Raw genomic sequence first — 19,441 nt, 5'->3', positions numbered from 1 at the left:
GAAAAAGTCATGAACTTTTTCTTTCTTTCTTTCTTTCTTTCTTTCTTTCTTTCTTTCTTTCTTTCTTTCTTTCTTTCTTTTGTTCATTCCTTCACCACCTAATCACTTGACGTGTGAAAAAGGACCTTGTCCAAATGTGAATTATTTTCACTGCATTAATTGCAGAAAAAAAGATTAATATGGATTTTTTTATTGTAATATATATTTCATTTGATACTAGATTAATGATGAATACTCATAATGATACTTTAGTATACTAGCAGCACGACCATTTGTACAGTATATCATGTTTTAGCACAAGTTGTTTTGTGTACTTGTCACAATGCAGTGAGGCAAAGTTGGATCCGACAACAAACCTGCAGCTTGTGTGAGAGCGCAGGACAAAGCTGTTAATATTTCATATACAATGATGGAGTTTATATTGAAGTCTTAAAGGCACAACATCAAACATATAATTTTAATCGAAAGGGTCAGATAACAGTCAAAAGAAAAGAAAATTATGATTTTGGGTTCAAAAATCCTTGAGGCAAAACAGCTAAATGACAAAATGCTCGGTGACACTTTGCATTACACATAAGTCCAGAAGATGACAAACAAAGATTCAGTGTGTCGTCTGTGTACATTTGTGTTAAGTTGTGCACTCGCATATGCATTAGCATCTTCATAACATCAGTGAACATTTTTTTTTTCCCTCAGGCTAATGTACTGTATATTAATATCTAGCCAACCTGTAACTGCTTTCTAATATGGTAATGCGTTTACACTGTGTTGCCCGGGACAGTATGTAGCATTAAGCTAGCAATGTTTTCAGCTAATTCTGTATTCTCCCTCTACAGTATATGAAATCAGTATGACCATACATATATTTGCATGTGTGAGAGAAGAAAATATGAATGACATTTTTTTATTTTTTTTATTTTAGTTTATTGAATATTGAGTTTTAAAATGTTGATTCATTGGATCAAAATCTAACCAAATCCATACATTTCAGTCGTTAGTATATTTGACCATTGTTGTTTTTTTGACACAGTTTTCACACTGTGAAGTCTTTGTGATCGATTATAATACTCAGAAACCACATCAGCCACATGGGACACAAGCATTAGATCGGCATCAAACTGAGAAGCCTGATTAATGAGTGTCAGAGAGCATATTATGCAACAGAACTTAAAATATAACAGTAACATTGTTGTTAAAGTTTTGGTTCATACTCATCTGAAGCCTGCAAGGTTTGGGATAGCGGTGTGAGGTGGTGTGTGATAGAGATTTATGTGTGTTTTCTGGGTATGGCTAATGAGCTTTGTTCCCCTCCGTAATAACTGATGATTGTGTTCATCACCTCATCAGACCGTCTGGAACAAACAAATAAAGTCATGGTTTCTCCCTCCGTGACAGTTTCACACCCTCATCGACAGGGATTTCTTATGTGTGTGCTTTGACCCTGAAGTGTTTTATACTTGGCTTTATTAAAATTATGCAAATTCACATGTAATGAGAAATGTTTTCTCAGATCGGTATGGTGCCTCTCTGAGTGTGTGTGTGAGCACGGTTGGGTGCATACTTTTGTGCATGGCTGTTTCAGATGACAGAGATTTTCAGCTCAGCAGGGTCAGGAGAGAAGCACAGGGGGGCTATAAGACTGATTCAAGACACTCAGCATGCTTGTCTGTCACAAAAATACAAGACGCTTTCATCGCACAACAGAATTGTGTAGTCCTATGACGTTCTGTTGTAGCTGATCAATTTGTCTGACATTTATATCCAATGCATGCTTAGCCCAAAGTATACAGAACAAAACTATGGGCAAGCTTGGTGTCATTCAGGGGTGCCTTTTGAAATGTCTTAAATGTCTTAAATGTTGACAAAATCTACTTTTTGCAGATGTATAGTGCTATTCAAAATTCTTTAAGATTGTATTTTTTTATATTTTTGAAAGAAATATCTTTAATGCTAGCTAATTTAACAAAACTGTTAAATATTATTAAGATTTTTTTTAGGAATCATTCTAAAATGCTGATTTGCTGTTCAAGAAAATTGTTTTAATATTAGCAGTGTTGAAAGATTAGTATCAGTGTCAATGTTGGACTGATTATTTTGGTTGAAACCACACATTTTTTAGAAAGTTAAACATTTTAAGTGTGTAAAATATATATATATATATATATATATATATATATATATATATATATATATATATATATATACTGTATATACATATATATATATATATATATATATATATATATATATATATATATATATATATATATATATATATATACTGTATATATATATATATATATATATATATATATATATATTTTTTTTTTTTTTTTTTTTTTTTTACACGCCCACTGCTGGAGCCTTTTTCGTTCTCGAGTCAAGAACTGGTTGTGGTTTTCGGATCACCAGTACACTGAACTGAGAACCGTTTCTGTCGGACGCGTCCGATCCGAGAACCGAGGAGCTGATGATACTGCGCATACGTGATTCAGTATGAAGCAGACTCACAGAGCGCGTCTGAACAAAACTTCTTTTTGGTGATTGATTCTGAACTGATTCTGTCCTAATGTTATGAACTCTGTCCACTGGAATGCTATCGCTTTTAATTTAAAACGGTTATTTAAAACAATTACTTATCAAACAGATGGAATTAGAAATAAAAGCCTGCCTCTAATAAAAGCCTGTTACTTTCTGCAGTTCAGGTAAATAAAGGCCCCTGCTTTTAATATGACAAAAATCCGCAAACATTTAATATCCGCAAACAAACTAAAGACCATTTTAAAACAGTTGCTACCTAAATGTGACCCGTCACAAATAAATTCACCAAGTTTTATGTAGAAAAACAGCAAATAACAAATAAAATTAGCATCAATATGTACTTTTTGTTTACGTAAACTTTATAATAATAACATTAAAAATGATGGCCACATTTGAAAGATTAAAGATTTTTTTATAAAAAGATAAAACTAACATATTTCAGCCTCTAAATCATTTTTATAAAAGTCAAAAATTATAAAATACTGACATTTACAATGCAAATTCTCCTTTATTATTAATAGTATGCGGTCCAATTTTTCCCGTTGTGTCTGTCGTTTCTATGCAGGGGGTATGGCTTATCTAAATGAGATGTAAATGAGCCCCATTGTCACTCGCAGCAGTGAGAACTGCACAATCTTCAGAAGCTATTTTCTGCTTTTTGAGCTTTTTTGAGTGGCTACCTTCAAATGGCCACAACTTCTCCAAATATTATCAGATTTCCATGTGTTACACATCGTTGGAAAGCTTGGAGACTACACTTTCAGAATCTGTGAATAACTCAAAATGCCCCAGAACCGACTTGTGTCCCTACTTTTCGTGATTGGTCACAAATGTTCTAAACGTTATCACCAAGACAGTCATTTTATAATATGGGTTAAGTCTGTGTTGCAGTCAGAAACAGAAAACCACACATTAGCATGGCCAGGTGCGAAATTAGCATTCTAACCCTGACAAGTTTAGCTGTCTGTCCAGCGTCTCACAACCTTCATTTCCAATCACCCCAACTGTCTGAGGACCCCAGGGGCGTGATGGGAGGAAAACAGAGAGATGTAATGAGTATAGACAGCAGCGAATTACCATGTGCTGGTCTTTATTTTCTAGTTAACCTGCTTATAAGGATGATGGATGATTCCACTGAATGGATTTCAGCATGAAGTCTTAAACAGACCCTGGATATGTGATAGTTTTATTGATCATTTTTCGTAATTACTCACCGGATACTTCATATTATCAAGCCTTTTTTTTTTTTTTTTTGGACAAACAGGTAATCTTGCGCCAAACTCCCATCATTAGATGATCCAGGAGTTGACATTTTAGAGAGCCACAGTTAGCCACATATAATATTTAATGAATGAAAACATAAAATATCATGTTGAGCATTAAGAATAAGAAGTGCTAAACTCATCTTTAATGCTAAGTACTGTTTACATGTGTAGAAATATGTGCCGTGTTATTTGACGCACTCCCTGGCGAGTTTCTGTTGTGACAGTAGCAGAGATAAATCAGTCTGCTTAATTTTGTAATTATTTTGCAATTAAAGTTGATAGCATCAGGCAAATATAATCTTACTCTTTTCTTTTAACCTTTTGATGACACTGGAGAGACAACGGCATGCTTTGAAAATAAACACAACAGCATGTGGGGAATCATTTTATGTCTTATACAGAATGCAGGGTTGAATGGTCTAGATTGCATCATTAGGAATAAGAAACCTATTTAAAAGCACATATAAAAACCTAAGAGTCAGTGTCTCCTCTCATCTCATTCATGTCTCATTAGCTCTAGTTTGTCTTGAGGTAATTGTGTTCCAATTAATTGCTGTGTCCCAAAATACACACAAGTGCACCCAAGAGGGGCTGACGTTTGACTGGCATGAGCCCTAGAGCAGAACCAAACCAGGCAACACCATGAACAAGTGTGAGAAGTGTTACTTCCAACTGCTAAAGAAACAGAGAACCGCAGAAGGCTATGAATCACTGCCTCTGAACACGAATGACTGCAAGAAATTAGACTGCAAGATTTGGCTCTGATAAAAAAAAAAAAAAAAAAGAAAGAAAGAAAAGAAAAGTATGACATTTATGTTGTGAATTAATTGTATTGTTTGTCAATATTTGGTGACGGAAACCCCCGCATGAAGACCATTGAAGACAGCACTGAATAGACTGTACAAAAAGTGTATTTTAGATGCCAATTTATTTCCATGAGACAACACTAAAGATAAAGAGAATCTGTAAGAAGTAGATTTAGGAGTTGTTTACACAGGATTCCATCTGTAATGTTTTTTTCTTTTTTTTTACGTTGGTCTATGTACTGTAAAGTAAATATGTGCTAAATAAAACAATAACTGCTTGATTTTGTTGTTTGCATGGTGTTTTGTAGAGAAGATGATGAACTGGCCTTCAGTGGGGTTCAGCAAGACACGTTTCTTGTGGTTGTTAATAAAAATTTTACATTTCATTTTAAAATACTATTTAATTGTAATTGTTTTGTTTTGTTTTCGACGATCTAGAGAAATGCTTTCAATTCCTCAGCTTACACTTGTTGATAACAGTTGACAATTTATTTATTTATTTGTATTTTTTTCCCTTTTTGTTTAGTTTTGTTTTGATTGACAGTTGTTGACAATTGTTTTGTTTTGTTTTGATGATCTGTATAAATACTGTCAACTACTCTGCTCACATAACTCATGTTTATAATGCTATAAAATATTTATATTTTAAGAGTGCTCTTCATTCACAAGAATAAGAATGCGCTTCATTCGAACTTCCTAAACATTTCATAATCCTGAAAATAATTACAGTTTCCAAAGAATAAATTAGCACTTGTGATGTTTGTAAGGTTTTTTTTTTTTTTTGGTGAGAGTTACTTTACAAACCTGAGAGAGAGACTCGTCCTTGTAACTCACAACAACAAACAATGTTTGGAATTACATGAATGTTTTACCTAGACTGTTTTGCACATTACAAGCAGAATACACCACATAAAGGGAAGCAAACTCAACCACCTGCAGTGATGGAGTTTGTGCACAGCATTCATGTATTGCAAACATGCAATGAGACCATTAAAATGAGCAGAATGTGAAAACATCCTATCATGAGGCCCATGTGTGCTTGAGTAATAGTCGAGAGACAAAACAGAGCACCGCCCCTTCACTTTGAAGCCCACACTGCATGTAGACCATATATTTATTTCATTCAGTTGAAGCCTTTTTTCCAGTTTTATAACCACACAGGGCCATATTGTGATTCCGATTTTAATTAACAGTTCAACCTTTGTTCAAAAGATTAGCAAGAACATGTTGAAAAATATGAGTTTGAGCAGAACTTTAAACTTACACATACATAATTTGGCTCTAGTTTAGCTTTTTGACTGTCTGCTGTGTAATTGGATAAAATATGATTGTTGTATGTTCATATGAATCAAAATCTTGAAGTATATTAGTTACAATGGTCATTATTGGCTTGCTGGTTCCTTATAGTGAGAAATTAATTATTAACTTTAATATGATGACAGCAGATCCGGTGTTAACTCTTCTCCCCCTCTCTCTTTCACAAATATGATTCCTCTTCTTTTCATCTCTCTTTTAGGATCACATTTTGTCATCTTCCATTTCAAAGTAAGTGGCTTTACGTGGGGACAGAGCGTGGAAATACACACATAGTGAACATCGAATCCTTCGTTTTGTCTGGATATGTCATCATGTGGAACAAGGCCATAGAACTGTGAGTATAAGTGTAAATCTAATATTTATTTTATTTTAATATCAAAGTCAATGCTGCTAACATGACTAATGAATACCTAATTAATACAATACCAGAGCACCCATGTGATCAAATGATACGTGTATCTAGTAAAAATGATGTGGGGCTACTAAGTCATCTGGAGTATGAAACAATTATAAATGCAGTTACAAATGTAAATTTACATTTACATGGAGGAGTATTATAAAGTTCTCATTTTCATAATAGCAAAATAATTCAATTAAAAAAGCTAATACAATGGGAAAATGCATTACCCATCTATTGATTTCTGGTTATTTTTAAACTTGTTTATTGAATTATGCCTTCGGGAGTTCATAGATATATTGACAATTACATTAGATGCATGCATTTTTATTTATTTATTTATTTTTAATCCAAAACAACTTGCATTCAAGGTACACATTTCTTTCATTTCTTGCTTTCCCTGGGAATTGATCCTATGACCTTGCTGTACTGTTAAAGCTGATAGATTTATTTATTTATTTATTTTTGTTTACATTTATGCATTTAACTAAATTAAATTAGCTAAATTAGGAAACTAGCTTTTTATTTTATTCATTGTATTCCTATTATACTATTCCTTTTAAAATAACTTTTTTTATTGTGTTCTTGAGATTAAGGCAGTATGTCTCTTTAGAAATAAAACATGTCTCTGTGTTTCTGCACATCAGAAGTCCTTCAGGTCATTGTACAGGTTCTAAGTATCATTGCTACGGAAGAGTGAAGTCTAGGTTCTTTGAAGCACTAGTTCATGTTTTCCAAAAGAAGTGCCTCAAGATAAATTTTTTCATTTCTTATTTTGAGAGTCACAATGAAATCATCACCAAACCTAGGCTTTACACGTACACTTGCGAGGCTTTACACGTACACTTGGCATTAACATGCAATCACCGTGATCCGATCAGGCAGATCGTTTCATCAGTCAATCAGAACGCGGCATGTTTACACTTGGCAACACCAACTGACTTTTCTGCAGATGGCTGGATTGCGTTTGCATTACACTGAGATCTGATCACAGTGTGTCCTTGACTACCTCTGGACCAGGACATGTATATGTTTCGATGTGTATGTGGACAACATCCGGATACAGGTCTCATGTTAATGTCATGTGTAAACGCAGCCTGATTGTCACTCTCCATGTATCTTAAGGATTTGATCTGATTTCTGTAACTTAAACACATCGCAAAATCCACAATGACAAAAAATGCAAACCACATCCTGGCAGAGGAATAATTAAGTAATCACATTTTAACATTTCAAACCCCAAAAGATGTGTTTAAGCTACAATTTTAGAAACACTGAAACACACAGACAGCCATTGGTTTACACACATCTATGACACTTTTCATGAATAAATGTGTAATTCAACACCAACACCTTACTCCCATGAGTGATAATCTGGCAAGCAAATAGCTTCTGCATGTCAATCAAGTCTCCTTTTACACAAGCGACTCTTGGTGGTATCTCCCCTGTCAGACATTTACGTTAGTATTGAGTAACCGTAGATGTATTTTCTGAAGGACATGTAGATCCCCTGTCACCTACTTTTGACCCACTACAAATCCTTTACCCACAATCCCCTCACCTCCTCAAGTAGCTCAGTGGCACATTGAGTGAGTGCTAGTATATCTGTATTTTTTCAAATGAGAGAAATTGATCCTAGTATTTGATTATTCTGAAGGGCTATTCAAAGGTGCTTGATGGTAAATGCACCAATTTCTTTCTTTTATTCAAGTTTTTCTGCTCAGAAGTGGTTTAATGATATGAATTAGTACATGTTGCTGCAGTTATATAAAAGAACTGTTTAGGGTTATTTAAGCTATAAGGTATTGTGAATTGTCATGTTGTGTCATATCATTGCACCTGCTGCATCCATGGTACAGCAGCAAAGTTACTTGATTATTACGCCGGAATGAGAGTATAGTTCCTAGCCATATCGGCCTAGAAAATCGAAACTTTTGCCCATATGTTTGCAGGACCTCGCAGATCACATCTGAACTTTCCTGTGTTCCCATTCTAGTTTTTGTTCTCCGTTGACATGTCTTTACTCAAATTCACTCAAAATAAAAATTTAACAGGCAAATATAAATAATTTGGGACCGACCGAGCAGTTTTAATGAGCAGCAGCTCACAATCAGCTGTCTAACTCAGAAAGACATGACAGCCAGATTAACCAATTATGATCAAAGCAATACGGTAAAACAACCAATGGGAATTGTTTCAGAGAGGTAATGCAGCAAAATCTTGTAAAAAAAAAAATAAATAAATAAAAAAAATCTACATTGATTTACAAGTGTTTTTGTTAATCTTTTTCAGTCATTTAGCATTTAACATTTTTCAACGTTGTTCCAATGTTGAAATGACATGTCATTATTAGTTACTATCTGCAATCAAAATTGAAGACTTAAGAAATTTGTGAAACTTTATGAGTTTATATATATATATATATATATATATATATATATATATATATATATATATATATATATATATATATATATATTCTAAAATTTTATATGTTATTAATATTTCCCTTTCCTCTCAGGTGTAATCTATTCCAAATTTCCTGCTACTTTTTAAATATTAACATCATACTAATGCACTGTGCACAACCTCGAGGAGTAGGAAATTGAAAACAAAGAGTGGAATTGATTGAAGTGGACTGATTAGAGAATACTTTGAGCTTGGAAATTGCTGCTGCTCTACTGCACTCACACTCTTCATAGGATACTATTGTGCTACCATGGTACATGAACAAAAACACTGGTACTTTACAAAAAAATATTTATATATTTGATTTTATCGCTTAATATATCTCAGCCCATGAAAAGAATCACACTATTTCTTATGTCATATAACACATCATAATTTTGTGTAATATTATGGTGTGCAGGTTGATTTCCCTCCTGTTTATACATGGCACTTTCTGTCATGGCTTTCATGACAATTTTATATGTTCTATAAACCTGTCAGGTTTTAAACAGGAAAGCAGCCTTTTTTTCAGCAGTGTTTGAGAATAGCTGAAGATGAATGCATGCACACACTTGTGTTATTGAGAGAATTCCCCTTTACCGAGGCAAAGTGCAGCTCATTTCAATAAATGAATATGAATAAATATAAACATGGCCTCTGTGCGCCAGCAGCAGGCGTCCTCTGATGGAAATCAAGTACAAGGATGGAAGAGAAGCCAGAGATTTGTTTTTCTTCCTCTTGACTCACACACGAATAAGTGAGGCAGATGAAACCCGGAGAAGGCATGAACAAGGTGTGAGGGATTAACTGAGATCCTGTAACCTTATAACCTTCAACAATCCTCACTGTGCTGCACTGAAATCAGCTGCCTTCAACCTGCAGTACTCACGCCAGCAGATCTGTGTTATTTTTTTTTTTTTGTTATTTTTTTTTTTACCAGAACCCTTCAAAGTCATATGGAGCAAGATATCACGTCCTTTATTTTTGTGGGACAAACTTCAAATGTACAGCTCATCTGCCATGAGGAACATCACTGCATGTGGCATGCACTTGTCTCGATTCTGCACACAGTTTATCTTAAACCTCCATGCCTGTTCTGAAAATATCTGAAGGGCTTGCCTAGCACGCTGGGATCCCTGATCCTAAACATAATCAGTATTCCATGGATCTGCCTTGCAGCAGTAAGCTAACGTCACGCCTACATTTCCAAGTAATCTGTTTTAGACTTTCAGCATCTTCGTCAAATGCTATGGAGGAATTTCATGTTCTAGGTCATGCTGCACATTTAAAAATGTGGATTGTCTGTTACGATTTTCAAATCGTTTTATACAAGACTGATGTTTTTTACATAACTTAGCCTCTAATGGTTCTCTGGATATTTCAGGAGCTTGTCAGTGCCTCAAGCCTATTAAGAATTTTAATGGTTTTTATTTCCCAGAATTTTCTTGCATTCTTATGTTAACTAGGTTTGTTTACCCTTATAAAAATAAGCTAAAAGCTATTTGTTAAAAGCTCTGGTTCTTATTATATCTAATGATTTGTTGATTGATTCATGTATTGATTGATTAATTTATCAGCTCAAACAGTCCTTATAGATAGATAGATAGATAGATAGATAGATAGATAGATAGATAGATAGATAGATAGATAGATAGATAGATAGATAGATAGATAGATAGATAGATAGATATGGCACCAATCTTGTTTGTGTCACACAAAATGCTGTGCAAACACACTACTATCAAGCAGAAAATGCCCTGCGGTATCCCTAAGCTTTTCAAATCACGCTCGCCAAATTGCAACCAACCAATTTCCGGTTCTTCACCATAATATACAAAGCTATTATCCTGAATGAGATTGCTGCTACCATTGCCACGGCAACCATCACAAGCTTTGAAAGCACTTCAGTGACTCTTATCAGAGCCTTTGAAGTTGGACTCAAACAGAAAGAGCGCTCTCACAGCTAGCGAGCTAGCATTAGCATGCGCCTCACGTTTGCTTTCAAATGATGAGTTAACAATAAATGAATAAATGTTTTGGGATTTGATGACTTAATAGGATGCAAACAGTAGTCTAGCTCTGATCTGCACTGTGAGCTGCTGTATATGCGTCTCTGTGCGCTTTTGCCAGAGGCTTGTGCGATCACACAGGTAGCGAGAGAAGATAAGGTGAGGGAGAAGAGGCTTGTCTTCCTTTTTCAGCTGATAAGCAAAGGCCTCCTGTTCTCAATTTACTTTTCTGTCATTGGCCTATGTAAACACACACGCACACACACACACACACAGACTCACACTTATCCTGGGCTCTTTTACTGCCAGGCTATGGCCCACTTTACACAGACACAGAGCCAAACAGTGTCTTACACAGCGACTGTCTGTCTGCTTTCTCAGACAGCTAGACAGGTGTAGAGAAGATTGGCCATCACTTTGTAAAGAGGACAGTTTCGGAGGGTTCATTACTGATTGTAACAAAATGGAAATTGAATATAATTGATTCATTTGATAAATGAATATTCATTTCATTGAGATAAAATGTGCACATTTTCAAGTCAAAATTGCAAATTCAAAATAATCACTTGAACTTTTTGAAAATAAGGTGGTTGAAATAGTCAGTAGAAAGACAGAAAGAAAAAAGCCTATTATACAAATATATAATTGATGGGGGAGGAATTTAAATAAACAGAAGATAAATAGTCTGTTGGTCTGAGATAGAAAATTTGCAAGTTAGAACCATCCCAAAATTATTTAATCGGTTTTAATAGCATATTGAGAATGAGGCTGAAGTAGTCTTCAGTGAAAAGAAGAACAAAAAAAGTCTATTATACAAAGACAAAACTGATTGCAGAGAAAAGTTAGTAAAAGTAAATTCAGTAAATTAATAGTCTGTGTGTTTGAGGTAGACCATTTGCACATTTTCAAATCAAAACTGTCCCAAAATCATTTAAATAACAAATTGAAAAGGTTTTTTTTTTTTTTTTTTTTTGAAGGAGGTGGAAGAAATAATCAGTGGAAAGCTATAAGAAGGAAAAAAAATCTATTATACAAAGATATAATTTATTTGAGAGGAAAGTTAAATGGCCTGCTGTGTGTTCTTTTAGACAGAGATGAAGAGAGGGAGAGGAGTATATTATGGCAATCTCACAATGACTATCAGTGTGTTAGATCACAATAACAGGTCTCATAGAGTGAGCAGAGACAAAGTACAGCTGAGAAGTGAATCAGCACTGCGCTGGACATTCCATCAGACTCAAATTAGATTTGAAGCCCAGCAAGACAGAGACTCGTTTGGGGATGACATATCTGTCCTATATCCTTTCTGCTGTTGTCTTCCAGTAATGTAATCACTCTTTTTTATCATTTCTTGAACCTGCAAGCAGTCAAAGCACTCTCCAAAGGTCGCTCTTTTATCTCTTGGGGTGATGTATCCCTGGCTGACTTAAAACTGTTTGATTTTGGTCTTGGAGTCACATCTTCAAACAGATTTCCAACAGTTAGCTTATAAATGCAATAACTTATCCACCAAAGTCATTAGTGAATAACTTCATTTAATTCAATTATGAATTCATGTAAATTAACTGATTAAAAAAAAAAAAAACACAATCCCTCATTCAAGTATGTGTTAGAAAAAGAAAAAAAATGGAAAATATTTACAGTAGCTGATAAAGTTTGTATTTATTTTTTATTAATTTAAAATTGTATTTAGTGTAAACTGATAAAAATAGATATGTGCAGTCCTCTTACACTAATTGTAAATAAATAAATATAACAATAATCCCTTTTACAGAGCTCTAAAGCTTACTGGTATAAAATGAAGAATTAGGAAGAGGAGGCTTTACAAGACGAAAAAAAAAAGCACTGCTTAATCCCAGAGTCAAGAAAAGAGCTGTTGCAGAAATGGAGTTATTATGATGGACAGGTCGTGGTCTGGTGGAGTTGGAGGTCAGTCGATTATGAGAACTGGTGTGGATCGAAGCAGTCTGTAAGGCTGAAGATGAAGGACTATTGAAGTGGATGAGGTGTTTGTGCTGTGGCTGTGTGCCGATGGGATATAACAGCACACAAAAAGCTGCCTGGTAGACCTTACATACATCTCATTTAATATCTACACTTCATTTAATATCTACACTTTGTAATCTTCACTGCTTAATTTTAATGAAGAATCTCAGTCGACAATGTTGTTTTCTGAAAAGAGCTTCAACAAAATCCACGTCTGATAATTAATGAAGAATCAAAGCTGCATTTTTTTCTTTCGACATGAAAGTAGCACTTCAAAAGATCCTACCAGACTTTGTTTTGCTTCGAGCCCAGACGGCAGAATTTTCTAAAGACATGTATTTTAGTTGACAAGCATGGTGCTTCTTTGCCATTTAATCTACAAATGTGTGTGTGTGAGCAAAAAGTTCATCGTTTGTCTGGTTAGTTTGTTCCATTTGGCCCCTGATAGATAATGCAACATCATGGACGCAAAAATCTTCTTTTTCTTTTTTTGATAGCATTTAAAAGTAGCTGTCTATTCTGATTTTCTTTCATTTTTAACAGCTCATAATATTTGGAGCTGCCACTAAGATGAATGAGAATGCAAAGTTGTATAGACCTCCTAGGTTTGAGTTTACATTGCAAGTAAGTGAGTGGAGAGGGCATAGAATTTAGGTCACAAACTAGCTTGTGCATTTGTCCTCTTGTTACCTTATTTTGCTCAAGGCAACTGAATCTCTTGCAGCCTCAGCAGTATGGAAACAAGAATGATGAGTTGACAAAAGTATCCTCTGCTTTCTGCAGGGGACATGTGATGACTGTCTCTCATGGGAAGCCTGACAGATAAGGCATATGTACAACTGAATTATGATTATTATCTGATTAACTTCTCTCTCCTTTTTCTTTTTCTTTTTTCTTTTTCTTTTTTCTTTTTACATGGCAATTGATAAGTTGGTTAAATGAGTTTCTTTGCTGCTATAGTGCCAGACTTCAATATGGCTGGAGGCATTATGGGATGTTTTGGCTTTGGTTGGCCAAGCATCTCATAACGTCTTGTCAAATAACATTTGAAGTAGCAGACACTGACATAGATGGGCTTCTGTTTTTGTGTATGTGTGTATGCATCATTTTTTTTTTCTTTAAGAGGCAGACTGGCAGTCCTACTTCACTTTATGCTCTAGGCGACAAAAAAGCATATATGTGTCTTAAATTCAATATATGTGTGAGACATGTTATTCTCGTCGTGCAGATCCCAACCTAATATATAACTCTTTTTTTTATATATATATATATAATCCAAGAACAATTGCAACTTGAACTTGACAAGTGATCGCCATGCTTTTGTTGCATGAAAAATAGCAGCTTTGACATTTTAATAATAACTCCAAGAGATTTGTCAAGTTTTTGACATGAGGGTGAGTAGACAATGACAGTATTTCTAGTAGGCCCGTAAAGATGGGGTAGTCAACTTTTTAACTTTATTTTTTCTACAATAACTGTTTTCCATTTAATTCATTGGACGGTGTCACATATTAAAATAAATGGTAGGTCTATTTGCAAATAGTTATTTTATTTTATAATAAATAAGTAGCTGGTTTTAAACCGTTTTGGTTATATTTCACCTAAATATATAACAATTCTTAAATTATATTTGACTTGTACACCAGGAAAGACAAGTGATAGCTTAAATATGTCAGCGTTAATGATAAGCACAAATGAACTATTATTTCAATTAAGCAGTAAACTATGATTATGATTATTATTATTATTATTTGATTTATGTTATATTTTTATGTTAGTGGTGCTAAAAATGCATCAGTAAAAGTGCATCAGTGTTATGTGTGTGAAGTGTGTTACGGTGTGGAGTTTTGAAGACCAGGTGTGATGGGCCGTTCTGTACCATAAAGTCCAGGGTCATTTGTAAGCTCTGAATGGGAATGATGTCTCTGTGTGTGTGTGTGTATGTGTGTACTTGTATAAAAGTCTTTTGTATCGTCCTTGCTCTGACCATCACTTTACAATTTTTCCATCTCTCTTGTACTTGGCACATTCTCACACATTAAAGTAAATTCACTGGAGGCTGTCAGAGCACATTTTCTATCCTGTTGCTCTTCGATTTTGAAAAACTACTGAAAAAAAAGAGACCTTGATGTGTCCAATTCTGCTAAAAAGACTTTTAGACCATTCTAACATGTTGTCTGACAAAAGTCTTCTTCTTAATTGTATCTATTAATTAATTTATTCAGTTTAATGTTTGAACAGCAATACACTCATTTTCTACTAAAGCTAAAAGGAATACATTACTTCAAAACCAGAGAAATTATCATTAGTGCATTGACTTCTGTATTATTATCCCCCCATAAAATGATACAAGGCCATTATTTCGGCCTTGATGTATTTCCTGTTGAAACAGGATGTTTGTGCTCAGTATATCCAGAGGAGCTCATCCATTTTAGAATCAGCCAATAGAAGTAAAGGACTGTACAGAAAATTGTACACGTGTGTATCTGTTGAAAGTTTATTTTTGTCAGCTTGAATTTGTGAGCCTAAAGATGACCTCAGAGCTAACAGAAATGAATATAAGCCACAAGCTCAGAAAATGTGTCATTTCCAGCGCCCTGTTATCTTTTGAAGGAATTTTTCTTTTTCTCTCTTTCTCAGATCAACAAAGACACATCCAGGTCCTGTTGTTCATCTGAGTGACAGTCCAAAAGATGAGGGAAAGGTGAGGAAAGCATTTCTTCTTTTTGCTCATTTTTCACCTGATCAATGGCTCAAAACTTTTGAGAAACTAGTTAACAAGTTTACCACTACAACAACAACAACAACAACAACAACAACAACAAAACATTAGTGTTCCTATTCCTAAGTGTGACTGCTGGAGTTCTTTATAAAAGGTATTTTGCATGCAGTGACACAGTTCTGATTCATTAACACTCATCAGGATACACACACACGCACGCATACACTTGTTATGTGACCTGATGTTCACCCCGACTACTGGTGTTAACATCTTGTATTGAGGATGCATGCTAAAAACCTCTCTCATGCTCTCACAAAATCAGAAATTAACATTCATTTGAAGGAATAGTTTAGTCGAATAATTAACATTTTCTCATCATGTACTCACCCTCAATTTTTTTCGACCCTGTATGTGGAGATAATAGGCAGAAAGTATTAAAAGTTTTGCAATGAAAATATATATTCATACTTCATGCACTGTATGTTAGGTCTACAATAGATATTTTGGCCTAACGTCTTGTTTTATGTTTTCTGGAAGGAAGAAAAACATAATATACAGGGTTGAATGACATGAAGGTGAGGGATGAAATGTTCGTTTTTTGGGGGGAATCTGTTTCTTTAAAGCATTTCTATGATCTGCTATCTCCAGGAGGAGGCATGACATTTTGGAGAGAGTATCTTGAGGTCATCTTCCAGAAAAAGAATGTTACATGCTGTTGTAGTCACAGCAGGTCAGATGCATTATGGGAACTGATACGGACGGGCTTAGGGGACCAATAATGGAAGACAAAACACAAAATGTCCTGTAGCAGACACAAATATAAGAGGTATAAGAATTCTAATTGAAGGAAGAACGATTAAAATGTAATGAAATTGCAGTTTAGTAAATTTATTTTCCTCTCATTCCAATTCAAAGTCCAGTTCAACTTCTTGTAGTGTGTTGCCAGTGCAGTTCAAATTCACACACATGAACTGAAAGGGAGACAGTTCTTAAATTCACAATTTTTCCCCAACATCTGTGACAGAGAGAAGAGTCTGTTTTGGTCAGCGCTTGCTCCATCATGTCCAGTTAAAGAATAAATGTGCCCAATCACCAGTGTGTCTGTTTTGTTCTGAACCAAAACAGCCAAAAGGCTCTTGACATTTGTAACACACACTCTTACCTCTGTTTCCAATATTTATTGCCATTCTGTTGGGATTCATAGACTCCTGTTTCTCTCTCTCCTTTGTGTGTGTGTGTGTTCCTCAGTTGCTGATAGGTTTCGAGAGTGGTACAATAGTAATGTGGGACTTGAGGGCCAAAAGAGCTGACTTCAGGATATACTATGATGAGGTGAGTGTCAAGTTTTTGTCATTTATACTATGTATTTGTTTGCATAAAGCTGCTTACGGTATATATTATAATATATACACTATTATTCAGTTTTGGAAGAGCAATTTTATTTTTTTCATTTACTTTTTTTTTTTTTGGGATAGAAGTCGCTATATATATATATATCGGAATTTAGCTTTTTTAACATATCTTATTAAAACTGAATTGAAAGTCTGTCATGACAAAGCTAAATTATTATATCTGATTCTTATGAAATCATTCCATAATGTTGATTGTTGCTTGAGAAATTTATTATTGTTATTATTAAAGCTGAAAAAAAAAAGATTTGCTGCTTACAATCTTTTGGATTTTGGAGAAAATATTAATGCTGATTTGTATATTCATTTATGTACATTCTTTTAATCTGAAAAAAAAAAATATATATATATACTTTTTTATTGTGTGAAGTGATTATATCTGAAAATACAGACATATATGTTTGATATTCATGCTCTTTCTTTGTCTCTGTGTGGGTGCACAGTCTCTATTTTTGTGTGCGTATTTGTGACCCGAAAGCTCCAGTCTATCATCTTGTTATAATCCAGCCCTCAGCCAAAAACAAGACAGACAGAAATAAATTGGTGAAAAAAAAGGCTATATAAATAAAAAATGACGTCTTTTTTGCACTCCATTGTCCAAGTAAATTTGCTTTTGGTACTAAACAGTTGGCTCATCTGCTCATTTTTTCCACACTGTTGCTGATTTACAACAATACTGAGCACTAAGTCACTTTTCTGATTTAATTTCCCTCCTTGTGCCATGTGGATCTGTTTAGCATAATCACTGCTTGGCACACAACTTTATCTTTCTTCTGAAAGAGGAACAGCCTCCTGCAGCCAGCTGCTCGCATTCATCCTTCCAAAACATGTTTCAATCACAGCGCCCCTTGGCTCACAGCAGCACGCACAAAACCTCCCAAAAACTCACCCTTTTCTCCTTCCAACCCTCTACTGCGGGTTTCAATTCGTTGACGGCGCCCTCTGATCATCTGTCAGCACCGCCTGTACAGAGGCACCGTCGCTCGCAAAGCGTTTGTCAGAGTGGGTAAATGGAAATGTCTAGGGGCCTGCTAATTGCTACTTTAGATGCCCGTCTGGTAGCACACATGTGTGGAAAAAAAACATACTTTTAATAGAAAGGACTTTGAACGAGAGAGTGAGGGAAGAGGAGAGATACTGCGAGGAAAAAGACAGGATGGAATAAAAAGAACGACACAAAGGGATATTTTTGTTCGTGTTGAAAGAAATAGGAATAGATTTCGAAAGGTACAAAAATCTCTTTCCCTCACATTCATTTCAACAAATAGACTGAACACAGAACAACCCCTATCCTGATATTAGCACCATCATGACTATTTAAATTACATTTTGGCAGATTTTTTCGGTATGTCTCTGAATAATATAGAATATCAGCATCACATATTGTCATACACACTCCTAACAAACATCAAATGAATCTGACTCTGATATCATTTGACTTATTATTTACTGTGTGACATTAGTGAGGTAGATGAGTGGAGATCAGGCTGCTTTGATGGTGGAGTAACTACTGATATCGGATTATTGACTCTCAGATGGATGAAGGTCTAGAGAAAGAGAGAGAGAGAGAGAGACTTTCACAAGCAGGAACAATTAGTCATGTCTTCAGTTCTCGGATTTCTCTAATTTCCGGAGCTAAATTGACGATACACACATGTGACAGGCAGCATCTCTGAATTTCTTTTTTTTTCTCTTTCTCTTTTTTATAGTTACTTCTCCGTCTTCCTCCCTATTGCTTGTTTCTTAGTTTTTTATTCAATACATTTTCATTTATCAAAAATACAGTATTTTCTTTTATCAAAGTGTGACATTTTATTACAATTTAGAATATCTCTAGAATATCTCTAGAATATTTCTTTTATATTTTCTATCTATCTATCTATAGATATCTTACTCTGATCTAACATTATAATACAAATGTATTGTGTTATGATCTGGCCATCATTTAAAATGTTGATCGATGTAGTCCTGATGGCTTCTCTTCTGGTGTCTCTCTGTCAGGCCATTCACTCAGTAAGCTGGCATCACGAGGGGCGGCAGTTCATGTGCAGTCATTCTGACGGCAGTCTGAGCATGTGGAATCTGAGAAACACAGCCAAACCTTTTCAAGTCACCTTCCCTCATGGTGGGTACACACATATGCATGGGCCTTTTTTCACATGTTAATAATAATTAGTACAAAACTAGTAAAACTAGTGGTGAGATTAAGGGATGTAAAAAATGGTTACGCAGAATAAGGCATTAATTTACTAATACTAAAAGTAATTATAAACACTCAATACGCTAGTAATAATTGTTAATTGTTAATAGTAATTGTTAAAAGTGAGAATTGGTGCAACCTTTTTTACATTTTTACTTTAAGCCTCTCTCAAAAAAAAAAAAAAAAAAAGGCTTAAACATGTTTATTATCAGTGGTCAACCGATATGTGTTTTTTGACAGCTGATGCCGATGCCAATATCTTGGAAAGCAGGGGGGTCGATAGCCGATATAATAATAATAATAATAATAATAATAATAATAATAATAATAATAATAATAAT

At 34.8% G+C, this 19,441-nt stretch overlaps 1 protein-coding gene across 1 annotated transcript in view; it reads left to right on the top strand.

Moving 5' to 3' along the window:
* LOC113082465 (syntaxin-binding protein 5-like) overlaps window positions 1-19,441 on the top strand; it is a gene marked incomplete at its 5' end in the record, with an annotated part of 88,554 nt that overhangs the window by 45,069 nt on the left and 24,044 nt on the right. The window contains 4 exons of the mRNA XM_026254103.1: window positions 6,129-6,263; window positions 15,410-15,473; window positions 16,740-16,823; window positions 18,902-19,025. Of these exons, the coding sequence (XP_026109888.1) occupies window positions 6,129-6,263; window positions 15,410-15,473; window positions 16,740-16,823; window positions 18,902-19,025 (407 nt within the window). The remainder of the gene's footprint in view (window positions 1-6,128; window positions 6,264-15,409; window positions 15,474-16,739; window positions 16,824-18,901; window positions 19,026-19,441) is intronic.

Source organism: Carassius auratus, unplaced genomic scaffold (genome assembly GCF_003368295.1).
Source record: "Carassius auratus strain Wakin unplaced genomic scaffold, ASM336829v1 scaf_tig00036192, whole genome shotgun sequence".
Lineage (NCBI taxonomy): Eukaryota > Metazoa > Chordata > Actinopteri > Cypriniformes > Cyprinidae > Carassius > Carassius auratus.
Note: the sequence above shows the minus strand (reverse complement) of the source record. Positions and strands in the feature narration are given on the sequence as shown.